At 41.9% G+C, this 26452-nt stretch overlaps 1 protein-coding gene across 1 annotated transcript in view; it reads left to right on the top strand.

Annotated features, from left to right (window-relative positions):
- ANKH (ANKH inorganic pyrophosphate transport regulator) overlaps positions 1 to 26452 on the top strand; it is a 113634-nt gene that overhangs the window by 48021 nt on the left and 39161 nt on the right. Inside the window, exons 2-4 of the mRNA XM_037379573.1 lie at positions 14190 to 14406; positions 22706 to 22824; positions 23947 to 24030. Of these exons, the coding sequence (XP_037235470.1) occupies positions 14190 to 14406; positions 22706 to 22824; positions 23947 to 24030 (420 nt within the window). The remainder of the gene's footprint in view (positions 1 to 14189; positions 14407 to 22705; positions 22825 to 23946; positions 24031 to 26452) is intronic.

The raw sequence follows: 26452 nt of genomic DNA on the forward strand, positions 1-26452 counted from the left end.
TAGCGATTACAACCATCACATGACATTATCTCAAATTTCCATTTTCTTTGCAACCATACGTTCCAGCTTTTGTTGTAAGACATCAACCAGCATTGACTGCCTCAAAATATTTCAGATGTTTGCTCCCACTACCACTTTAGAACATCTGTTCCAGGTCCTTATTCCACTGATGCCCAAAAGAATTTATTAAGATCTGTGTAGACTAATTTGTTCCTGACCTGCACCTGGAGACAGTAGCCTTTGTGCCTTCCTGGCACTTACTTCTCAGAAGTGTTCCACGGTGGCTGTGGAAATCCTCATTTCAATTTTTCTACCGTGCAAGTAAAAAAACTGTTCTGTCAGCATCACTGTTCACTTCATGCATGCATCTGCAGTGTTTGTATTCTACAAGTATACACCACCTCTACAAGAGCTTCAGCATTGTATTTACCCTAAGATGGTGTGCCCGTTGCAGTCCAAGCTGGTGGCCTTAGCATCATCACATTTCAGAAGCTGTTACGGGAGCATTTCATGGTCTTGCCCGACTGTGCTGCAAGCCTGACAAAGAAAGTCCACCAACCTCTAAGGGCTAGAGTTTCACCAGCACAGAAGCTGTAGTTCTTGGAAGCATGATGATGAGCAGAGCATCCAGTGCTTTCTGTCAGTACATCTCATCATGCTTTAGAAAGGAAGTATCCACTATGGATATAATTTTCAGTAGGAAAACAATGCTTCTAAATAAACAGATGAATGAGGATAGAATATGTGTGCAAGACATTTTTGTAACTCTGTTGTGAAGCCCCAAGGATGAAGCCTTTGGAGTTTCATGTGCTACATTTTTCTGAGGACCTGAAAATACGATACAAGCTATTTACACCCATGAGCTGAAACGTGTCCTTTGTGTCCTGCTTTACTGCTAAGCCCTACCAGAGTTTTCAGTAGTCAGACAGAATGCAGGTGGTTTGGGTAGACTATCATAGAAAAATACTGTGTTTGGGTTTGTGTCCCACCTGCAAGTTTTCAAGTTTTGTAAAAGCAAAATACAGCTAGGCAGAGGGATCATCCACTTGTCCATAGTAATATTTGTCCCTTTATTACCTGTGCATCCAGAGCTTGGCAGATGAGAGTCTTTTATTCTTCTGGGTTTTTTCAGCCTTGTACCTTGTACTGTATTTTGTCCTCTAGCATTGAAGATCAGGAGATAGAAGAACAGGTTAAATGGTAATCTATTGATCTTGTAGACAGAGAAGTGTAGTGAAGGATTTACTGAGTAAAACAAACTAGCTTATAGGCCATACTACGCTACCAAAGCAAGCCAGCTCAATTTTTCAACCCCCACAACAGCATTAGTATGACACTCAACTCAACCCTCTCCCCCTTGGTAAGAATCTTGGCAGGATGCCCATCTGAAGCCAGTGTTGTATTTCATATTAAAGCAGCTCAGAGATACATTTTAGCTGTGCTGAATTAACATACTGCGTACTTCCCTGCAAGTATGGGAAGCAAGAAGTATCTTGCACAGGAGCAAGAGGATGAATAACCCCAGGTACAGGGAAGATAGAAAGGAGATGCCTCTCTCTGACTTTGTGGAAATAGGGTGTTAAATGACTCAAAAAGCAGAACAAGACTGGTCTGTGGGTGGGGGGACAGTGATGGGAGGCTTTTCTCCCAGTGAAACCTCTGCACAATGTAAAGCACTACTTTGAAAGAATGGCAAATAGTCTGTCGTCATTGCACTTCTTACCATTTTCGATATGCAGGAGTAAGGAAATCCATTATGTAAAGCCAGTGACTCAGACAGAAAACCTGCTAGGCAAAATTCCCTGTTGTGCTACAATGTTTCAGCATCAGTTTCACTTAAGCTTTTGGGAATCCTTGAGTGTTTTTTTCTGAACTTAAGTTACGGTCTTTTGCTTGTATAAAACAAATGAAACAAGCTAGTAAGTTTTAACTGTGCAATTCAAATGGAAGAATTGGAGGGAGTGGGTTAGGAGAAAAATGTTCATTGGTATTGAAAGAATCACTTTTATAAGAAGGGATTGTTGCATCAGGTCATAAGGAATGCAAGAATGAGGAAGGATGTCAGTAAAGGTAGTTTTAAGCTTGGAGTTAAGGCTAAGAGAGCACTGAGCTTGATACATCAAGAGTCTTGTGATTGCAGGTGCTCTCTTGCTGAAGGTGTCTCTAGAGATGCCGTTAGACAGCAGAACCCATTTAAGAATTACTGTGGCACCATTTACAGTTCCTCAGTTAGTGGAGGTACCCATCCACTGTGTGCCTGATCACCTCAGCTTGAAGATTTAAAAGTATATATTCTTCTTATTCGGATGTTGTGAACCCATGGGTAGACACTGCTGAAGCTAAATTAAGCATCAAATTATACCATATATTTGGCGTGATCAAGAACACTCACAAAGTCACTGTGACTGAACTTCAGGTTACGATTCACCCCTGCCAGACACAGAGTTGCAAGGCTTGCTGCAACTCCGTGGGCATTTCCAAGTCTTCTTCCCTGAGGAGAAGGCTGCCTGGGTATTGCTTAAGGAATTCCGAGTAGAAGCATTAACCAAGGACTTGATGAAGGTGTAACAGGACTAATTGCCAGGCATTTAGAGGTTACACTAGTGAACCCCTGGCTCTAGGGTTTCTATATCCCAGTATATTTAGAAAGAATGCTTTTCTCTCTCCCTCCATGACTTCTGTGTTCCCAAGAGGTATAGAGGAAAAGCTTGAAGCATGGATACATTTTCCAGTTCTCCCCTTTATTATCAAATCCAGTAAGGACAGAGCGTATCTAGCCTGACTGCATTTCAGATTAATTGGTATTTTACCTGTATTTCCATTATCACAGAAAGCCATTTATTGTAACAGCAGCAGCTGGGCTCCCAGCTGCCATGAGCTCACATAAACAGTAATCAGGTTCTCTGGTGGCCTTCTGCTCTTCTGCGTCAAGAGACAGTATTTTTGGCCTTACTTACGTAGAAATACAACTATGCTTCCCCTTTTGAAAGATCGGGCTTTCAGAAAGACTTCATGGTTTCAAGAGAAACTTCTTTATCTCTGCTCTGAACACCCACTGCCTGGAAAACAACATGTGCAGCAATTTCGCTGTGAGTTGACTTGTTGACTTCATGACATTGGATACCAAGAGAACCCGTCGAGCTATTTTTAAAAGGAAATGTTAGCCAATCCTGTCAACACCACCTGCAAGAACTGGCAGAGAAGTTCAAGGTTCTCAAAACTTGGGCTGAGGGCATAGAAGATTAGATTTTCCGAGAGAAAAATTTTACTTTGGAGAAAGTCTACCCGTTTCTCCATTCTGTCTTCCTCCACTCCCATGTCTTTACCACTCCTCATTTATTTTAAACAGATAGATGAGGTCGAATTCTAGACACAGAATTACTTGTTTAGTAAGACCATTGCTTTCTGCAGGTATCAGAGTATTGGAAAGAGCTGTAATAACTGGAAGTGCTTCAAGGTGTGTTTTGTAATAAGTTCACCAGCCCTAGAGAAAGGAAATCACTGTTACTATCCACAGTCTGTTTCCAGTTCGACCGAATAACTTCAATTTCATCCTAATAAAGCTGGTACAAAGAATAAGAATCGAAGGGAAAGAAAAACAGATACAAATGGAAGGGTTTCTTACTGATGTTATGGACTTTGTTTATGACGGGTGTTTCCAGGAGCGGAAACACCAAGCTTGTGTTTAGGCTGATGGTGTGGGTGCCCTCTATTCGTCACTTCTAAGCAGTTAAGACATGAGGTAATCTGGCAGCTCTGTACTTGCAGTCGCAGGCACTCACACCCAACAAACTCTGCTTTGTGTCGCCCAAACCGTGCTTTGCCTAGCCAGCAGCCTGCTGGAGGGAACAGCTGCTGAATGACGGACCTTAACGGGCTCCCTCTCCTGATAGAACAGCTGATGAAAATCACAGACCTCAAATACGTTCTGCTCTGCTGAAGTTGGGCAAAGCCCTAGAACGTAAGTAACAAGTCCGTGCTGGGCCACATGGGGAGTTAAAGGCTTTAAGAGCAAGCTAATGGACAGCAGATAATTGCATAGTGCACTAAGTACACATAAAGGTGGGGCTGTACTATACATTCAGGGACAGCTGGGCTAGCTCCCACTTCTCGCAAGTCAGGCAGAGAAACCTTATTTGAGGGTTATGTGTATTTTTTGTAATCATAGTAGCTTTGACGTGTACTTTATAGATGATTTTTTTTTTCCCCCACATAGTGCAGTACTGAGGAGGATGAAAGACCAAGCTGCAATTATTTGCCTTTGGTCTTCATAAGCCCAGCCATATGACAAGTCAAGAATTTTGTGCGTTTGCTCAGCAGCCTCCTTACCTCTCCTCTCTGCAATGAGAGAGAACATTTAGCCAAGCTGAGTGAACAAAACCTGCAGACACTTGCTTCAGTTTGTTTAGGCTTTCATCATGTGCAAGTAATGTTCATTAAATGGCAGAGACTTGGTGGCTTTACATATTTTACCTGGCAGACACGTGCAGTGACACTTCCAGGGAGCCCTTAATGGTTAGGGGAGCTCCACTGACAACAGAGGGGTCGCAGTTTGCAAGATATACTGGGTTTGGTCTGCTGCTGGCTACTGGTGAATTTGAACTGCACTGGGGGATGGAGGGAGCAAGGGACAGACAACAAAAGGCAGCCCCCTGCCCCCAATTCTGCCTTTTTCAACTTTTAAGTAACTAACTTGCACTTTAGTCACATCTGAAAGTGATTTAAGGAAAAAATCTTATTTTTGCATAGTGAGTGTCTTCCCTTATAGCCCCATTATCTGAAACCATTTTGGTCCCACCTGCACATTGGCACTGAGGCTGAACTTCACCATCTTCTGCAGTCAAAGCAGCCTGGACATCTACCACGGAGCTACGTGTCTCAGGGATTTATTTTCCAAAGAGATCAGCTGCTGATTTAACAGAAGGTTTCCCTCACAGGACATCCATCTTGGGAGGCTTTCGCCTCTTCATGACGCCAGACCCCAAGATAGCTGTTTGCATGGCCATGCTCCGGTGAAGTAACCCACCTCTGCCAGCTGACTACCCGTTCTGGCTGTGGCAGAATTAGTAACTCTGAAAGCAGCAGCAGGGTAATCTCTAGGGGAGCCTTGAAGTGATAGGATAGTATGTGCGATGATACTAAAATATTTTGCTGCAGTATTGACCATCTGGAATTTGATTGTTGGCTCTCGATTTGCTATGTATAATTATGACATCCCTTAAATTCCATGTGGAAAGGGAATTGACAGGAAATGCCAATTATTTGTCTTCCAAGTAGGAGGACATGGGATCTTAATCACTAACAAAGAGTGGAAAGGGGACAGAAATAAGAGACCTGAAGTGGTAAAAATAAATTTTACAGATCTAGCTTCCAGGGTCTGTTCTACAAGAGCCAAGATAGGAGAATAAACCACGGCACCATTCCTGAGAGAAAGAAGTCGTAGTAGGGTACTGCAGCTTCAGTCTATGGAAGGAGCAATGCTCTCCCTTTTGCTTCAAGCAAATGATACAGGTGGCATTTCCTTGTCTTCTTGTACCTTAAGGACTTGAACTTACGTGGTCTCTGTTGTGTGGTGCTTGACCTTCACTGCTCTGAGCTCAGCGCCCAGGAGCATGCCCAGCACAGCTGAAATAAGGACAGGATTTCTGTGCAGTTAAGGTAGTTTAACAAGTTGTACTGAACCTGTACAATTCGTGTATTTTGCAGATCCTTGGCCAGTTTTGGACTGCTTTAAAAGCACTTCTGATAGCCTCTGCCAAATTTCAGAAGTTTTCACCAAATGCTGTATGCATTAAGATTTTTTTAACATTGAAAGTTTAAGGCAAAGGGCTAAAAAAAATATCTACAAAGCCAGGGACAAACCTCATTAATTTTCCCTATTCTTGCAGCTGGCAAAAGCCTTTTTGCAGATACATTAAAGTATTTGCTTGGATTATTTTTATTTATTTATTTCAATTTGGGTCTTTGCCTAGGCTGTGTTTTTTTTTAAGGGGAAAAAATGGACTGACACTAGATCATTAGGAGTGTCAGGTGACCTTATGTGAAAAAACGAGAAGGCAGAAGCCTGGTTTCATATGCAATGCATGAACTTAGAAATACAAAAGAAACAAATGCAACAGTTAAATTACTGAAAATGACAAATACTGTTCTACTGTAAGTTGTATCTATGAAAAAGCCAATAACAGCAGAATGAGAAGGGTAAAAATTGGAATGCACGTGGAGCTAAATAATTTCTTGCCATGGGGTGAAAATATACGTGAGTTATTGTCAAGGACAAGATCTTTGGTAAAAGTGAGAAGTGGTACAGAGCAGGTCTTTGGAGCAGCAAGGGGAAGTGGTACACAATGGTGAAGCAAAAGATCCTTCAGGAAAGGCAGGAGAAATGTGGGAAATGGAGATTCAGGCCGATACTAGCAGCATGGCCTTCACTGGCAGGAGAGCGTGTTTTAATATTCAAGGGAGATGGCCATGGATCTTCAGATGCCAGTTCTGGTTACGTTAAGGTTCAGGGTGAGGGTGGCTTCTTCAGGGCGGTTGCCCAGGCAAGGTGTGGGGTCTCCTCCACAACATCTTCAACACGTTCAGCCCAGGGCAGTGCTCTGAGCTGACCCCCAAGTGCCCCTTCCGACCCCAACCTGTCTGCGCTTCAGAGCCTAGTGAGAAGATAAGGAAGATCAGACGATCATGTGAAAGTGGCAATCTCCATTTCAGGAGGAGAGAACCACAAAGAGTATTTCAGCAGAGACGGAGCTAATGCTAATAAAAAAGCAGTATGTCAGAGTTATGGGAGACTGACAGGTATGGTGGGACCTATGCAGATTAAATTTTCTGTGTGCATACAAACAAGTCTTATAACAGTCCTTGCAGAGATTTAATTTATAAACATGAGAAAATGTGATTTTCATGAAATACACAACTGATAGTAAATTAGCTTACTTTTTACTTCGGGGGTATAATGTGAGGAAGACGACAGAGACTTTGAGAAATTAAAAACAAAAGAAGGAATACTGCTGCAGATACTGTATCACTTGTGATTAAGGCAAATATTCTTTGTGTGTAGATAACATACGATATGCATTTGTATCCTCCCCAGTGTTTTCTAGCACTTAAAAGTAATCAAAATGGAATTTGGTGAAGAAATTATAGCTATTCCACAGGGCATTTTGAAGAGTCAGGGAGCCAACCTTCTAGTTTTATGTGTCTCAATTTATGTCTCAGTTTTATTTGTCTGTACTCATAGACTTACAAACAGAAATAGCTTTTGAGAAAAAATTAGTCTCTGGCCTCCACATGAAGAAGATCTGAAGACAAATATCCTCCATCAGGAGTTTGTCGTACTTCTGTAACGTAATTACAAATGCTTCTCACCTTTGCGGATGAGCTCCAGGGAAGCCAGAATGAAAAGCTCACATACTGCTTTGCTTTGAGGGCAAACCATTCCCTTGCAGGTTTCACCTTAAATACTTTCTGGATGTATTAGCATCAGCCAGAGGATACCAGGAAAGTCATAATGCAGGAGAGTATCTCTGACACGTTAATTTTGCTTCTGTCATGTGCCCCTACAAACACTGCTCGCCTAAAAAAGACCAGGAAAAGTTAATGGTTATGGTCTCACCTCAGTGGACAGGTTTCTTTGCAGCCATCAGTGGAAATAGCAGTGGTTTAGGTCTCCTTTACAGAGGTGTCAGCCATCCCTGTTCAATTGACACAACCTGGGGAACGTGTCCTGAAGGGCTTCCCATGATCATGGCTCGTAGGTCTCTTGACTTCAGTATCAGCATTCTCCCCATCCCATGGGGAGGCAGCCATCTGCAGCAACTGATTCACCCCTCCAAGACTGCTCCCTGTCGTAAACATGCTGACACTTCCATCAAATGTAGTTTTAAATGAGACGTGTTTTGGCTTCACAGAGTCTGGTTTCTTTCCTGTGGTCCTGCAGCATTATCTTCTGCAGTCTTCATGTGGGTTTTGTATTAGTCTGTGCCTTGTGCTGGTTGTTGTTCACAAAATCTACCCGCAGACAGTAGGAGCCATAGGGTAGTGTGCCATACCTACTCTTCCACCTCCCCGACACATCCTCCTCTGCCTTATTTTTGCAGAGGGAAAGATTTCCCATTTTCACTGACTTCACTGTTGGCACTGCTACCCTAGTTATTCCTACGCCTCCTGGCTGTGCCCGTTAAAAAGCGCTGTTCCCTGATATATCCCAGGTCAAGTGAAAGCTGTGAGTCCTCTAAAATTACGTTATTTTTGAGTTAGGAGTCTTTATTTAAATTTCCCCCAGGGCACACTTTCATACAGCCTTGAGATCCTGATCATGGGCACAGCGCAATAGGCATTTCACGTAAGAGTAGGAATCTTGCAAAATCCTTGCTTTTCATTGCTGCTCAGGAAGGTGAATGGGGAAGAAATGGCTACTGATGACATTCTAGTTTTCATGGCTTGTTTTTTGTTTCACAGGGTCTTCTAGGCCATATTCTCGTTACTTAAGCAAACAGAGTACATTTGATTGAAATTGTGGGATGCTAATTTTTTCTTAAGGTAAAACCACGACACCTGCCCTGCATTTGCAGTTTCTTTTGAATTACAAAGTAGCAAGAGACAGAACTTCAGCTGTCATTTTCAGGGCAGTCCTAGTGCTCTTCCAAGGGACAGAGCTCCCAGAGTGCTCTCCAGAGACAGGCCATGTACCAGGGGGCGTCTAGGTGTCCCTCTCTCAGGACAGGCATCTTCTTCTTTCAGACCGGGGTTTGGAGCTGTGGTCTCTTGCTGGGGACTGGGGTTATTTCAGTGGGTTGAACCAGTGTGAGCATTTGCAGCACGGTGGACAGGGGGACTGGCGGTTCACTTACAGGCACCTTTAGCAAGGGAGCAAGGGGGAAATAACATACTGCAGTAGTGGGCTAATAGGAACTGACTTCAGGCGGCATTTCAGTCATCTGACACATGATCTACAACAGATGCTGACCCAAAATCAGAGATGCTGAATTAGGGTAAAAGTGTTGCAAAACAAAACAAACCACAAACAACAAAAATGACCCAAAACAATGAACAGTCCTTGGTCATCATGTTCAGGCTACAAGGTCAGACTCCTAACCCTTCAGGGCTGCCTTTTCGTACATCATGTTTGGTCAATCTTCTTAAGCCAGAATAAAGGTACACGAGCTATTTTCATCCCATTTTCTCCCACTTCTATGTCTATGTCGATGGGAATCTTGCCCAGACCTGTGTCAGAGCAGTAGCTGTTCCCCTCAAATTGCCCACCACTGGCTTCTGCCGTTACGAGAAACCCAGCCAGAAGCAGAGATGTGATAACACTCAGGTAGCACTGACACAGTGGTCTGATTATGCCGTGCTTACTGAGCATCGGATCTGTCAGGTGTCCTTCTGGCAGTGCAGCTTCTGCTGTGGGGACGGGGGGAGGCAGAATAGCCAGAGCCAGCTGGAGCATTTGATACTGAAGATTTCAATGTGACAGGATTTAGTAAATGAAAACTCAGCCAACGATCATCAGGAGAGAGATTATTTGACACAGAAGAAAGACTGTCCCCTGTGTCAGCTTGCTCTTTAACTGAATCCTTTGGCTCTTTTCCATTTCGTTAGGGGAGGGCAGGTAGGAAGAGAGACGTAGGGCAAGGGGGGACACATTACAAACGATCACTGAACCGAACATGCACATGGCCAAGTTACTGCCAAATTGAGCAGGTTTTTGATGTCATCCTTAGGTAGATAACCAACTAGAACAGACTTTAAAACTTCTCAGGTAGAATCCCAGCTTCAAACAAACCATGGGAACATGCCAGCTTCCACTAGGTCACAGTCTTGTTTTTTCCAGCATAAGCAAAACAGAGGACTGACAAGAATTTCATTTATTGGATTTTACTTGCTCTTATTTGAAACACATGGCACTGGACAAATATTGACTTCATAGTCAACAGTTAACTCCAAATTAAGTAGAAAACGCACCCTTCTAGTTAGATAAAGACTATTGAAATTTTGAGCAGTACGTAAGAAATAAAATGTTTTTTTAAAAGCAGAAGAAAATGTGTACAATAGAAGTGTCTTTCTCAGTAGATTTTTAAAAATGTTTTTATAATCCAGTGTTTATAATCCAATACAAAATACAGCATCAGTCATCCAGTAGTCTCTGGGAGGGGATGATCATGTAAGAAATGGTCAATCTGTACAGAACCAGCTTAAGAGACGGACTTTGAATTTCTGGCAACAGAGGTGTGTAGCTGTAGATTGGAATCAAACCTTTTCTGCCAACATTAGTGAATAGTGCTGAAAGCTCATGCAAAGTAGGGCAAGCTAGACCTTTGACATTTTTCTAACAACTGCTGCTTTTGAAATTGCAGCCTTTGCACGCAAAAGTTTGTTGGATTCATCCATTATGCACGTCCTATAAGTTCGATAGAGGTCTCGTATGTTCCTTCTAAGAGAATAAAGCCAGCTGCAGTACCCAATTGTAAAGATGTGGTTACAGGCTTGAAGTGTCGTAAAGTTTATTGTTTGGTATTCCTCTGAATTGAAGCTTTTGGATGGGAATTTAAATGTGCTAGTCTTCTCTGATTTTAGTCAACATTAGAGAGACAGCATACAATTATTCATAAAAGAAGGCTCAAGGGGCTGTTACCAGGTCCTCTAGGTAAGATTTAATCTTTCTAGTGTTAACATAATGTGTTATAGAAGACATTGCATAGAAGGTTCTGTAGATCTTGGAGCCTGCCTTTTTGAGAAGTGTTTTAGGAATATGACTTACTTCAACTAACCTGTTCATGTACCTACCAGATCATGCTCAGCCTGGAAGTATTCTGTGCGTTTTTCTGTTATTTCTAAAAGAAAGGTCAGCAATGTCAGTGGCTTTGTTTTAAACATGTTTGATGAATAGGAAGTTGCTGTGACTTTTTCACGTACTACAGTATTAGGTTAGTTGTTCATTAAAAACTCAGCAGAAGGTGCCATCACCAATAGTCTTTATTCCAGCATCTGGATTTCTAGCTCTCCCTTGAGGTTTGGTGTGAATAAGCCAGCTGAAAGAAGGATGACATCAGAAATATGTATGATCAGGCTAACTTCTTGTATTAAATATTGTCATTATTATTACTACCTAGTTCTGTGACGTTTTGTTGACAAGCTACACAAATCTTTGTAGAGATATGCTCTGTTTTGAGTGAAACAAACATGGAATACAGATGCTACTAATGAAGATTTGTTACTGATTTTTGTTCACACAAAAAGTGTACAAAATAGAGTCAGATAAAAAAAATTGAGACCGTGCCCTGGTTTAGTTTTTTTTTTTTTCCTTTATGAGAAATGTAATTGGAAATCTAGCAGGAAATTAGACTGGAAGATTACCGACTGTATGGTTGGCATGCCTGTGTCTTTCATATTGCACCCCAAAGCAGCTTTATCAAGTATCTTGGTTTTCTTGTGGATTTAAGGATACCAAATACGACATCATCAGCTTTAGCAGCAAAAATATTCTAAGGTACATGGAATAGAAGAGGTAAACATGGTCTCATACAGTGTTTGGAAGTTGAGGATAAAGAACCTTTTGCATTGTCATCTTAAAGTGAAAAAGGAAAAAGGAAGCTACAGAAGTTAAACCCTCTGTACACGGTCCTATTGACTGTTCATTTCCAAAGGATCTTTCCAAAGAAGCATTTAGGACAATTGCTTTTTCAGGACTAGCCTCTATATTACTTCATCTTGTTAGCCAACTGTTCCACAGGAGTATAAATTAATGGCAGCGTATCTCTTTAAAAAAGTCCCTTTTGGATTTTGCCGGTTTACCTTACCTGGTACAAAGTGTGTCTCTGGGGAAGACTACTCACAAGTATCTACTTGTCTGTTACTTGTTCATACAAAAGGGATCAAAAATCAGCCTGTAAATCCAGACAGGGAGAGAAAGAGGAGTAATCGAGTCTTTCCATCTGTCCTACTTAGGTGGAAAACTTAGTTACCCTGGGGCCAAATTCACATGGAGCTATTTTCACTGGCTTGAGGACTGTGCTCAGCAAGGATTTGTTTCTCTGCAGAGAGATCATAGTGCTGTGCTTCTTGACAGAGTGTGATTCTTAAAGACGCTGTTTATCTGGGGGACCTTGTCAGAAGCAGATTACCGTCCTGCACACACTCTGGTATTCAGTAGTTGTCCAACCCAGGAAGGAAGCACTTGCGCTTGTGAAACTTGTGGTGGAAATAAATCAGCTTTTTACATGTGACAAGGAGCTTTTAAACCAGACTACCTGAAATTGGTTAGCTGTTTCTCTTTAAATTGAATCTGCCATAAATATTTCACTGTTGACAAAATAAAAGAGGGGGGAAGAGCCATGATCAAGGAACCCTTTATATGGCATAATCTAAGGCTATTTGCCTATTACTGGCAACAGCAAAAGGGAGATTCAGCATCTTTAGGAAGTTTAAATGAAAAGATTATAACTCTGTATACACCTTGATATCAATTACAACATTCATCGCATGCGTCATCACAAAAGACAGCTAAACTTGATTATTCAATTCAGAGGCCAGTCTTCTCCATGAATTGTTTGAGTACAGTTTTGTGCACCCACTAGTGGTTTTGGCATTTGCAGATTAAATATAATTTGAACTCTTATCGATGAAATAGATGGAATTATCTGTACCCCAGAAAAGATTGCATAAGGCAGATGCAGATCCTCCATACCTAACACATGGTATTTTCAGCAAGGGACAAACTGGAGCAGGACAGTTGAAAACATTTGGAACCTAAAGTGTTCAGGTCAGAGCACATTGCGAGAGAGAGATTGGGCAGATATGAAGGATGGAGAAGTTGGTATTTTCTACAGCTTTTTCCTGTGTTGACAGTGCAGCTTTAGTTTCAAAAACAAAGCACATCTGACAGAAAGAGTGGAAAAGAACAGTAGGAAAAAATGCTCATTTCTGCTATGGGAATGCGGTCTCTTTTGAAGTCAGGGGAGTTGCTTGCTTATATGGTCTTTGGAAGGGGGAAAAATAAAGTCAAAAGACTGCAAAAAACAGGCTATGCTTGCATTTGAAATGGAAGGACTTCACCACAGTTACCTGATGATACTCTGCCTGGTTTGTTCATTCAGGAAAAGTGGTATTAGAGCTGCTGTGTAAGTGGATAGACTCTGGTTTGGAAGGTGGGTTGGCGAGATGTTCCTAGCTGGCCCTCTTGCCATGGTCCTGTCACCACACATCAGCTGTAACCCATAGGAACTAAATACTTGTGAAAACAAGTCGTGTTTCATCCTTCATGCTTTTTGAATCAAATCTTGGTTTAGCAGTTTTCTGGGTGTACCAGATGATTGATGCTGTCACACTGCAGATAAATTTTATCCTTCTGTCTTTTTTATTCAGTATTTTAGAAGCATTTTGGTGCAAGCTGGAATCTGAAGCTTTGTTACACATTTTTGCTCTGGTTCACCTTAGTTATAAAAATAATCTGTCTAATTCTCAATGATTCATGATTTCCTAAATATGGACCTAGAATGAATTAATAGGTTAGTTGAACCTGAGTATGTCTTGAAATACATGTGCTGTATTTCCTTTTAAATATGCCGTAGGGAGGTATAAATGAATATAGCATCAGAACCTTGTGAAATACATGAAAGAACAGTTACATTTAGTCACTTGCATATTTGGCCTAGTTTCATAATAAATGTCATAGGACAATATAAGCTATTCACAACATTTACATAGGATGTAGTGAAGCTCATTACGCTGAAAAAAAGTTTGATCTCCTGAACTTTCAGCATGTGATAATGTCAAGAGTTTTTACCCATAAAGATGGCCTCCAAGGGCTATGTCTTGTTCAATTCAGGCCTGAGGCCTCAAAGAGGCATTTAAATGGTCTTGTGTCGTCCATGATTGTTAGCAGGTCATAAAATTACTCTAAAAAGGGAAGACACTGAGTTTGGGTGTAGCCGGAGTTCCATTATATACTTTAGAAATAGGTATTTACCTTATCTTCAAGTCTGCTTTACTTGAATTTACTGTCCATATGAAACTGTGAAGTTGCCGTGTCACAAGTTACTACTGCTGAATCCAAAGAAATAAATCCAGCTAGGGGTGAAAACACTGAGAGCTGAACTTGCTTGTTCCTTCAGAAACCAGCTGCAGAAGATTGGGTTCGGTACGCTTCCACATGTCCTACATTGTTTGTTGTTTCTGTGTTTCCACAGGCCTTGAATAGGGGTATCGCTGCTGTCAAGGAAGATGCTGTGGAAATGCTGGCCAGCTATGGGCTGGCGTACTCCCTGATGAAGTTCTTCACGGGTCCAATGAGTGACTTCAAAAATGTAGGTCTGGTGTTTGTGAACAGCAAGAGAGACAGGACCAAAGCAGTTTTGTGCATGGTTGTGGCTGGCGCAGTAGCTGCTGTATTTCATACCTTAATAGGTAAGGTCACTTCACATCTAATTAGTATGTCTTAATTTTCTTCCCTTGCCTGTTCTTCAAACTGATTAATCTGTAGGCTTAAGATTTCATTTGTAAGTGCAACAGGAGGTGCAAAAGAGATTAAGTCTCTTGGGCTGGTTTTGTGCCCATCCACGCAATTTTTATTACTTTTCAAACAGGTTATTAAGTGGCAGGTTCCACACCCAGGGCTCTCTTCCCTGGCAGCAAAATGTGCTGCTCATCTCTTTCAGTCAGGTGTGTGAGCAAAACTTTGCCAAGGTTGACAGGTTGCATGAAGCTGATAGATCAGTCTTACTGTTAGGTCTGTTAGGGCTGTTCGTCAGAACATGGTGGCATTGTTGGTGTACTCCCTCTGTACCTATCCCTTTGCTACTTACCTCATGGTAAAAAACTCTAAGCAAGTAGGTGCCAGCATTCTCATTAGAATATCGAGTATTACTCTCTGCTAGTGCTAGTCATCATCCACTTCTGCTGAATAATCAATCTGTAAGAGAAGAAGTAGTTACCAAGAGGACTTTATGCCAGACTGAGACCAGCTCCTTGAGTGTACTCTGAAACAAATAAAATACATAAGCAGATATGAACTGCACATAAGTAACGCAGTCACAGGATTTGCCGGTTTCTGAGACATGAAGAAATGGGATATCAGCCCAAGCATCAGCCACAGCAATAAAAAGCCATGTGACCCAGAAGACTAACTTCATCCTCTCCAAGAACTGCACCAGATTCTCCGCTCCTTCTGGCTCATTCTACAGAGTCAAAACCTGTGGACCCCAGCAAGGAAGGACGCTGGAGGAAGAAGCAGCGAGTGCATTGCTTTCAACAGGTAAAATCCTGAAAGCTAGGAGCATTATAAGGGTTGGGAGGAGGGAGGTAATGCAATAGCCTAAGGAGGCTTGACAGGCAATAGGGCTGAATAAGATGATGAGCAGTAGGATGTCATTCCATCACAGAAGGATGGGAAATGAGAGTGTGATGGCAGTATCCAGAATTGCGAAATTACAGTGTGGCCTGGAAGTGAGGCATCATTCATTATCAGTTGTTAGTATCTTAAGAGCAGCATGTGCTGCTGCTCAGCATATAGAATAGAACAGAACAGAACAGAACAGAATAGAATAGAATAGAAGAGACTATTTCAGTTCCTGCCCAAGTGGGTACAAGAGCCAGATGGTAAATACGAATGGCCCCTGCTTTTATCCTTTAACAGCCTGCCAGCTGTATGTACCAGCTTCATGTGCCTCCCAAGCACTCCAGTGTGTTTGACCATCATGTCTCATCCCACCGCTGATATGGCAGCCCTGTGCTGTTTACTTTTACCCCATGTTATGGTCATAATAAATGCTTTTTGTAATGGCTCACTAGCCGTGGCAGCTCTGTGCCAGGGATAAGCTGTTGCTAATTTTAGAAGCTGAATCCATGCGTTCAAGTTAATTTAATTCAGTGGTATGGATTGGTCACTTCCTCAATATGTTTACAGATGAGGCTGCTTTATTGAGTCGGTATTGTAAACTTTGGGCTGTTTGTATGTTTGGCTCTCCATGTCTTTGCTTGGAATATTTCTTCAGCGCCCAGAGCTGCTCTTCTAGTTGCTCACTTGTTTTCCTGCCAATGCTGGTCAAAGTTTTTGGCTTTGCCAGCTGGATAAATAAATATTTTCTAGTCATCCAATATTTTATTTTAAGCTACAATAGATTTTAAGAAAAAGTTGAAGTATAACTATCAAATTTCCAGGTGAAATACATAGCTAAATTTTCCATGTGGGACTTCTTATAGGGAAGTGTCTGGGACAACCATTGCAAAGCATGCCAGATAAGGTTCTTTCCTTTGCCTGGAAGTAAATCCCTGATGAGTTCAGAACCTCTGAAATGCCCTCTCTGCAGATAATGGGGCAGGGAGGAGGGTGGAAGAAGAAAGCAAGCTGTACTCACCATACTTTACAGTCCCCAATTAAAGGGCTTCACACAATCTTTCAGCTGCTTATGATGGCAGACTGCAAAATATTTTTTAGTATTTTAACTTGTCTATGCCTGAAAATATGCAAAGGCCACAGCAGAGACTGGCAGAGTGCCTGAGATGATGGAGTTAGTCAGATTCTAGCACCAATTGCCTGGGTAATGTTGCCAAGTTTTACGTTCCAAGTTTCCTTTGAACCTGTTTTAAATCCCAATTATTCTTCTCTGACCCACAGGTGCACAACCTGCCTAGCAGGAGGAAGAGGAGTCCAGTGACAGACAGGCAGTGTCCTAGGACCTGCAGCTACTCCCCAGCAGCTGTAAGCCTGTGACAGGCTATCTACAGGAGACAAATGCAGGTTACTGATGCTCAGCAGATGAAAAAGAGAAAGAAACAGCACTCAGAGGACTGAATTTCTTCCACATGCCACGTGTATGGGGCTAAGGAAGATGACATGACTGTCAAAGCCCAGGAAGGAACAGGGAACAAAAAGCCCAGTGAAATAAGGAGTACACAGTGACCACAATGAATCACCACATTTCTAACTGTGATAGAGACTATTTGCAGTCTGCAGACACAGCTCCTCACAAACAGCAGCCTCTGCTTGTTTAAAACATCAAAACAGACCGTTTCACCCACCTGACTCACACTTCATTGCTTCAGCACCAGCTCCCCGCTACTGCTACCCCACCAGAGCTAATGCAGTCATCCGCGGAAGTGACTGGCTGAGCCAAACCACTCTAACTCACAGTTGCAAGCTCTGGGTCCCCAAGTCATCGCCCCCACGCACATTCCCATGAATGTCCGCAGAGTCCTCACCAACAGTTCTTATCACACTCCTGTACAGGTAGCAGTAAGAACCAAGAAATAAGTTGACCTTGACTATAGAGATTTGAAACCATATTCACGTCCCACTGATAATGCTGCTGCAAACGTCGGTCAGTACAGTATTCCTGGATTTTCTGTTTCAGTTGCAATCTGGAAATACAAGATAGTATGTTGCCTTCCTTCCCTTATGCTATTTTGGGGGCAGCTACTGCCACCAGTTAGGGTTTCCTGTTGGTGGTTTCCTATGTAGCCAGGGTATAAAGCATCATGTTATTTCACAGATTGGCTTTTGGTGGGAATATTGGGCTGTAAGAGAAGGGATTCAAGATGCTAAGCTTCTCTGTGCGTATTTTTGACATCTTACTAAATTGCCAGCTTGACAGAGAAAAATAATTTATATAACATTATGCTAACATAATGCATTTCATGGTGTTGCTGATAAGCCCTCCATACTAAGTGGGTCCTTTTAACACCAGTGTCATGAAAGACGTGCACATTTTCTTTGGCAATAGAACAGAATTATTCAGCCTTTCACTAGTTTACTGAGAAATAGTATACCGAGAAAGTTTATTTCCTTTTGCATATTAATATTCCTTTCCACAGCTCTCTGAGGTTCTGGAAATGACAAGGCAGAAGTTACTTTGGGGAAACATCCTCTTTGTTTAAGGAGAGCTCCTTAACTGGTGCCCACTACATCTGATTAAAAACTACATGAGTGATCATTTGCCATCACCAGGGAAAAAATGTTGGAACTTCAGTAGCCAGGCAACTGGCTACTCCAACTACATCCAGTAGCAGACTGGATGGTCAAGACATGCGAGTGATTTGTTTTGTGCCAGTTTATTACTGACAGACTAGTGGGCATGGGCCACTCCCTGCACATATTGCACAGGGCAAAAATTTAGCAGTTGCTAATAATTCCGCTGATTCTTTCGAACTTCCCACATGCATAGTCACTGCGTTGCATAAAAGACCTGCATACGGAGTGAGACAGGTGTAATCCCACCACTTCCAGCATGGAATTTTCATTACTGGAATTTTCTAGAGACTAGGAGTTACAGAGTGGTTTGTGACAATCTGAGGGGTTTTTTTCCAGTCAGTCTTGTTATGATGTGCCCGCTGTACTGGCTTGTACTCAACATTTTGCCCTGGAAAAAGATGATAGCACATGAATACAAATCAGAATATAATCCAGGCTTGCTTTTTTTTCTTTCTTTCTAAAAGATGATAAAATATTATTCATTAAAAATGCATCCTGCTTCAGCATCTTCAGATGGCCGTTGCTAAAGCAGTAACGTGCAAACCCAGCTGTCCCAATCTTTCTCCCACAGCAGGAGCAGTTTATTATCAGCAAGGTATTCAAGGCAAAGGAAGAAGGAAGAAAGCCTATGACTGAAGCATTTTTGGAATTTAGGATAGCAATGATCAATTTTTAGTTAAAACAGGCTAATTTTGAGATTTATGAGATGATGGCCTACCTAAAGGTATTTCAGAGACCAACAGTCATTGATGTATTTGGGAGAATAAGCTAATGCGATTTTGGAACTAGAGCTGAGCACAGAAAAAGATGATTGCAGTAATCAGTCTGCATTGAGATGCTCCTAAGCTGTTGGGGTTTTTTGAATTCATGTATTACTATGAGCAAAAAAGTCACAAAGCCTAAAACACTGATCATCTGGGCTTTCACAAGGGGGACACAGGCTTTTGCTTCTGCTTTAAGTCAGGCTAATTGAAGACATAAAGAAATCTATGTACCCTGTGCCCATCTCTAAATGAAGATTTGCCATTGAGATTATTTTATTTATTTTTTCAAATTGGCATTTTCCCATCTGCCCAAATCACTTAGCTGAGCAAACTCGTGACCAGCACCAGTTTTGGCCATGTGAGCCATCATTCTGAAGAGCACCAGAATAGATTTTTACTTCTCAAGTCTCCAAGTTCATTTTTAAAACTAGCAGTGAAGTATGAAACTGGAATGCATCTAAAAAGAACAAAATTTAACCCAAAAACATTTTTGGATTATTTTTTTTTTCCTGCAGTAAAGCTAATATTTACATATGTAGTTCTGTGTTTAGAAGTAAATGGTATTGCTTCCTGTGAGGGTTTCTTTATGTTTTCTTTATGATATGAGTATAACATGCTGGGTAGAAGACAGCTCCAAAATGGCTATGGTACAGCTATTTGCTTGAGACTCTGGCATCATTAAGAGTGTGTTCAGTTGTTTTAAGAACATCTGGAGTTTATGTGGTAGTAGTTGGCTTGTTAGGGAAATCAGTGTAGGGAAGGGGAGATCCAATTAGGTATGCAGTTTTGAGTGTCATTTCTTAAGCTCTTGGGCCTTAAAACTCAAGTGCAAAAGCCAACAGCAAGAATTCCTGCTTAAATTCTGTAGCAAAACTAATCTGTAGACATCAAAATAAATGAGGTATTAGAGGAGACAAACAGGCAGCTTGTCTTGGAGTTGGACTTCTCTGTTTTGGTTGAAATGATGCAAGGAATGGGAAGAGCCATCTGCTTTACATTCATGCAATACTCTTCAGCTCTGTTGTCTGTGTTATTAATTTTCTACCATGCTTCATAATAAGTTTGTAAGGTTGGCCAAGGTTAAGTTCTAATTGCATCAGCAATTGCTTTATTCACAGCTCAGGGACACATGTCTGTGTATTTGTCAGTAAATCTCAGCTTGCTGAGTCCTTCTTTCTGAGGATGGAAACATTCATGGACATCAGCAGAAGCGATTGTGTGCTTTCACTGACATGTGGAATGGTTGACTATTTTAAAACTAGCTTTTAGGCTTAGCCATTACAATTTTAAAATCACAACCACATTTTAAAAGTGCAGTTAGACTTTTTTGGTTTTGGATGGGAGAGAGAAAAAAAATCTTAAAGCATACAGACCACAGTGCTGATATCACTAGAAATCTTACAACTGTGGTACTGTGGGCTGGGGTGGTATAAGCCCCTTGAGAGTGCCCTGCTAATGAACTACAGCCCTGTGGTGAACTGTCTGTTCCTAGAAGTGAGTCATCAGCCTCTGACCCCTCTGATTCTGTGAATTTTTCTGTGCTAGTAAACTTAAAAAAAACCAAACAAACGAACAAAAAAACCCCACCATCTCAGTGGCTTTTAGAGCCAAAAAAGTTGCTTATTACTCACTTTTTAAACACTTTCAAAGTCTTATTTAAAGCAGGTGAAGCCAAGCAGGTGAAGTGCATGGAGAGCGTGGAGGGTGACTGCTGCGGCGTGCTGTCTTCCCAGCACCGCGCTGCTGGTGGAGGGCCCTCCACAGAAGCAGGTTCCTCAGCACCTGGACTCTGATGCTATTAGTCCCCATGTGGGGGATAAGGCTGGTGTGTTTCCTGCAGCATTTTTAAAGTTTTTGTATAGAAGAAGTGTAAAGCAACTTCAATGGAACCTAACAGACAACTCAGTGAATCTGACCCTCACAGGTGGTTTGCCTCGTGTGCCTTCCAAACAACTTCTCCTTATTCAAGTAATGTTGATTCAGGAACATCTGTGTACCGCCCTGCCATAAAGACAGTTTTCCATGAGGACTTAACACCAAAAAAAAAAATCCATGCATAACAGAGTTTTCAAAATACTAGTGAAAACGGTGTATGGGTATTCCTACAAAAACAAAAAGAGGCTGTGCTTGATGTGTGACTGGATTGCAGGAAGCACAGGAACGCTGAAAGAACTAAACTGGCCTGCCTGAACTGAGGAAAGGTTGGAGTCCTGGTTTAAGTTTCTTGCCTAACTCCCTTCAAAAGGAAACAAGGCTGGGGAGTGCCTCAAGAGGATGGCTAAGCAACCTGGGGATTGCTGGGTGAACTAGGAGACTGCGACAGTAACACTTATGGCTCAGATGAAAGATATGTAGCTGGGGACCAGCATAGGCAAAGGGGGAGTTTTTAACATTTTAGCATCTTTGGGGCAGTCCTGGTTGTCCGGAATGAGGCTCTTGCCTGTTCCCACTGCTAGTTTTACAACCTTGTTTACACTGTGGTGTTCAGACTGAAAAAGTCTTTTCAGTCCTGTTAACCATTTAGCTGCTGTATCCCTAAGCCATCACGAAACACTGATAACTCATATGATTCTGTAATTGTTTCCAAACACTGTTCTTAAGTTATGAGAGAGGGTTTTAGGCTAAAAAGATGGAATTGGATGACTCGTGTTGCATTTGTCAATCTGATTATGTGACCTGCATGCATGAAAAGGATAACTTTCCTAAAATACCGTATATGAAGATCTGTACAATGATAATAGAGTTGTTATAAAGGGGAAATCATATAGATGTTCACATTTGCAATAATTATTTTAGAAAAGATGTGAGTGGAAGAGAACTGAGGTACGATTCCCCAGGCACAAGTAATTCTGCCATTACTCGTGTTGGGAGGTTGACTTTACAACTTAGTAGTTCTTTTAACAGCTATTACAAGTGTATAGAGGAAACTAAGTAATAGTATGCAGGTCTAGAACATAGTTTATGAAAGGTTAAAAACTATTTGGATTATTTAAGTGTGCATATTATGTAAATCCCCATAATTCAGAGACCCCAATCGTAGCTAGCTCTTCCTTATTCCTGCTCTTTCAGAGGACTCTGGGGTTATTAAAACAGCTGGATAACATGGGTACTAACAGAGACATAAGCCATTCTTTAGAGAACTGTGTGGTGAGTCCCTGTATTTATGTGGTCTTCAACCCAATACCTTGGGAAGAGAGGCTTGGCAAGAAGTGTGTTGCCCAACAGTGAAAATTCCTATCTTGGCTTGAAACAGGACAGTGAAATTGCATGCTGTCCATCGGAAGTGGCAACCCCCTGATTTCCAGTGGTGCCGTTTTCCAACTTGTGGCTCCTGAGATGCCAGCTTTAGCTAAATAAGGAAGGAAACTAAGGCTGGTGGAGGCTGCCCAGAGACTGTGCAGTGAAGGGTGCAGCGCCCTGACAGGTCCCAGCAGAGGTGATCATTAGGCGAAGTAAGGGAGAAGCATAATGAATGTGATTTGTTGCATGCTTTTGCAATTCATAGTATCCTTTTTACAGCTTTGGAAAGGTTTACAGGTAATGTCATGAGAATGTGATGATAATAAATAGTTTCAGCATTTATAAGGTACTACATCCCATGAAATACACAATGCCTGGTGTAAAACAGCTTTTCTAACAAAGAGCCTTGAGTTAATGAAAGAGCAGTAGATTTTCTGGAGTACCCATGTGTTCATTTAGCAAACAGATTTGGCACTTACTCTACCCATCTCCCAACCCAGCCATTTGTTACCACTCCTCTGCCAAAGGTTACTTGCAAAAGAACCATGAGAGCACTCCTTAGTCATGAGCAGCAGCTGGTGAGGCTCTAATATCCTAAGGCCCCTGCAGCTGTTTGCTAAGTAGATGCATGTCTGAGCTCCTAGGCATCACAGGCTTTCAGGTACTTCTGAGTGTGTCACCCAGAGTCCATATGTAACCTTTACTATTCACTTCTATTCTTGTGTCTCTACAGCATATAGTGATTTGGGGTATTACATTATTAATAAGCTGCATCATGTGGATGAATCAGTGGGAAGTAAAACTCGGAGGGCCTTCCTTTATCTTGCTGCCTTCCCTTTTATGGATGCCATGGTGAGTGCCTCATTCAGAACTGATTTTTAATATTTATGTTATTTTTTTTCTTTGATGGCTTTAGTTCACAAAGTCTGTTACCTGGTGGGAAACTCAAGGTGTGCAGAAGGAAAGTATGTCCTTTGCAAGCAGTAGCTCTGGATATACCTGGACGCATCATCTCCTGCTACCTGGAAAAAGCATCTGGGTGGACTTTGAATATCCAGAGATCATGACAAATGTAAAAGAACCTCAGTTGCCTTGTTACAGTTGCTGTATGTGCATGCTGGAAAGCACCGGTCATCTTGTGATGAGCTGCACTGGTTGTCTGTATGTGTCCTCTCATTCCAGTTTGTAGTGAGAGAGTTGGATTTGCCGTGCATTCCCAGATCACTTGCAGACCTCACAAGGAATAAGCTCAATGTTTTCCCAAAGCAAATTTGTTCAAAAGATATTTCTTACCAGGAATTTTTACAAGCACAGCTAAGTCCAGTATATCTCAAATGCTTGGGCAAGAGAGCCACACATGGGGTGGGCTGCTGCTTCCCAGTTCACCAGACTTACTGCCTGTGGCCTGCACAACATAAAAATATGGAAGCTGTCTTTAATGCCTCTACTTCTGTGTAAAACTGGTAAAGGATAACCTTCTCATGGCATGCCTCCACCACTTTTTCTACCACTTTTGCTTGAAACAGTAGCTGACAATAAAAAGAAGTTGGATCATTAAGTTTTATTTTCCAGACAGGACTGACTATAACTCAGTGGGCCAATGAATATTATGCTTCAAATGTGCGTCCAGCTGGTGAATGAGAATAAACATTTTTTCTCTCAGATTATTTAGTGTGATAATCCATCCCGTGTAGCATCTGTTTTATGAAGAAAGGGCAGTTTCATATTAGATCTGCTCAGAAATGTTTATACAGTCTATAAAATTCCCATTCTCCCTGTCAGCCCTGGCAATGAAGAACTGAATGCAGCAGTGCATTCTCTGCATTACTGGCTTAACATTTGCCCAGGTTCACACCAGGTATTGCTGGTACAAAGGAGCTTTGCAAGTTGCTTGTGTACAGTGTAAGCACAAAACACCATTCTGGACCACAAATATCACAATCACTTCCCAAACTCTTCTCTCCCTTTTTTCAGGCATGGACCCATGCTGGAATTCTGCTGAAACACAAGTACAGTTTCCTAGTGGGATGTGCCTCCATCTCAGATGTCATAGCTCAGGTAATGACTCCCCTTAGCAGTCAGTTTCCATTGTGCTATGGGCTAGATGCTTTACTAAGCAGGAACTCCTGCACAGAGACTGTCTTCTCTCTCTGTCATGAACACACTAGTGGAAGTGATTCTGTGTGCTGTTCACTGGCTGATCCCTGTTGTGTGGAGGCTGTTTACTGACTGTTGTGGTTTAGGCTGGACTCAGCCGACTGAATCAAGTCAGTCCCAAACCAATGTCAGGAGAAGAGAATCAGGATTGTTTGAGCTAGGGCCATGTCTTCCAGCACCTCCACAACCTTGTTTCAGAATGGCTGAGAAACAAGTTATATATACATGTGTACAGCTGGGAAAAAGAAAGGTCAGGCAAAGGGACCAAATGCTGCTACCGGTTCTGAGGCAGACAGAGAGACCTTTCTCCCTCCTGCGCATTCTCCCCCATGCTTCGCACAGTTGCACTGAAATCCTGCGTGGGGCTTGTAGGTGGAGAAGTGAAGGCCTGATTCTCCAGTTCACCTGTCAGTTTTGCACATGCTGTCTAATCCAGTGAAATCCAGTAGTGTAAGCCATCTTCTGAGTACCAGTATGCCACTGTTCTTCTTACTGGTTCAAAGGGTGAAGGCTGAGAACTGCAGCACAAGGGATCTATCTGTGTGGTAGCCCCTGGGTGATACAGAAAAGACCAAATGTTGTTTGAACTTTCATTTACAAGAGGGGTGTTAACTATCCTATTGCCTTGTACTAGACACACTTAAAAAACAACATTAATACACATTGCTGGTGGCCAGTGTTGTGGCATTTATATTGAGAACCAATATACAGCCCTCTTTTTAAAGCATATATAAAAATACTACGAAATGGAGAGTCCAGCACTTGTAAAACAGTTGTGTACTGTCCCATTACCAGCTGAATGGTGTAATGACTGGGTAAGAAAGACAGTAATAACAGTACATCATCAAAGCAAATATGAAGTCAGCAGCACTTAGTTCAATTTTCCATAGCATTTTCCTCCCACTAAATATGAGTAAACCATAAAGCAGGTTGAACCATTCAGTCAGCTGCTGTTCTGTGTTTGGCAGGCCTGCCTCTCTACAGTACTGCACTAAATCCCTGAAGATAACACCAATTACTGTAAATGACCTTAACCCTCAGGATCTGCTCTCGTTCTGATGTGACCTACAAAGTTTGCTAGCCCTAGCTGCATGTCAGATCATATACAGCTAAATACAGAAACAAATTCTTATTTTGGCCATGATACACATGCCCTTTCCACAATGGTTGGTGAGTGGGGTGCCAGGATTGTGAAGAGTAGGACACCTGTCATCTTCTCTCAACAAAATATTGCACAGAGCAAGAGCAAATCTGGAAGACAAAAAGTTGTGACTTTCCATACCCCAGAACTCTCTACACCTACATCTGCTCACTACACAAGCAATAGGTGCGCTGGTAGTAGCTAATTCTCCATCGGTAGCTTCATATACAAACTTCTTGTGACTGCTTCTGTTTACTGAAGATTCTTTTGTTGCCAAAGAGGGTTCAAAAGAGCAGTTTTGCAAACCCTTATAAGCAGTGTGGCTTGCCTAATAAACATTTGCACACTGTGATTTTTCTTAAGTGTTTCTCGAGCTCTAGCAATGAAGAGGAGAACGTGCCCCTGAACAATGTGTTTTGTGGTTTTTGTGACTCACTTGAAGGCCAGCATGTCCTAGCTGGGTTGTCTTCGATTTTGCTGTTCACAGCACCAGCTCACAGTTGGCTTTTGAGTTGTGCTCCCCATCCAGAGATGTTTGGAATGTAACAGGCATGCCATCAGCTCTGTAGTTAATGAAGAGAATAATAGCATATTAATCATGTGCTTTGCATTTTCTGGATTGAACATTTAATCTTACTAGACTGAATTACAAGTTGTTTGGTAGCCCAAAAGTTTCCATTTCATTTACATCAATGTGGCACCCAGCTGAAGAGACTATGACGAAATACTGAAATTTCACTCAGAAAAGTAGAAAATTAGGATGACATAACACTTCCTGCTTCTAAATGCTGAAGTGAATACTTGAAAACATCTGGCTTTTTAATTGCCACTGGCCTACCCCCACCACCCCCACCCCCCCGCCCCCCCCCCCCAAAAAAAAGTAGGACTTTAGAAGCTGACCGTAGAAGCATGTCTGCAGCCTCAGTGTATATCAGAATAGGCACGTTCTCCTGGGAGGGGTGACACTCAGCCACATGCTTGCTGTGAAACCTTGCCAGATTGTCATGCTAACCTTCTCCTATATATGGCTCCTAGTCTGACACCTGCCCATATCTTCAATTTATTTTTTTTTAATAGAGCTTCTGTATGATGTTAACTCTTGTTTTTCTCATTTGTGTGACCAATTGCAGGGGGGGTCCTGACTAAAGTTTCAAATGCCACAAACTCAAAGTCAGATAGATA

Source organism: Falco rusticolus, chromosome 3 (genome assembly GCF_015220075.1).
Source record: "Falco rusticolus isolate bFalRus1 chromosome 3, bFalRus1.pri, whole genome shotgun sequence".
NCBI classification, from domain to species: domain Eukaryota; kingdom Metazoa; phylum Chordata; class Aves; order Falconiformes; family Falconidae; genus Falco; species Falco rusticolus.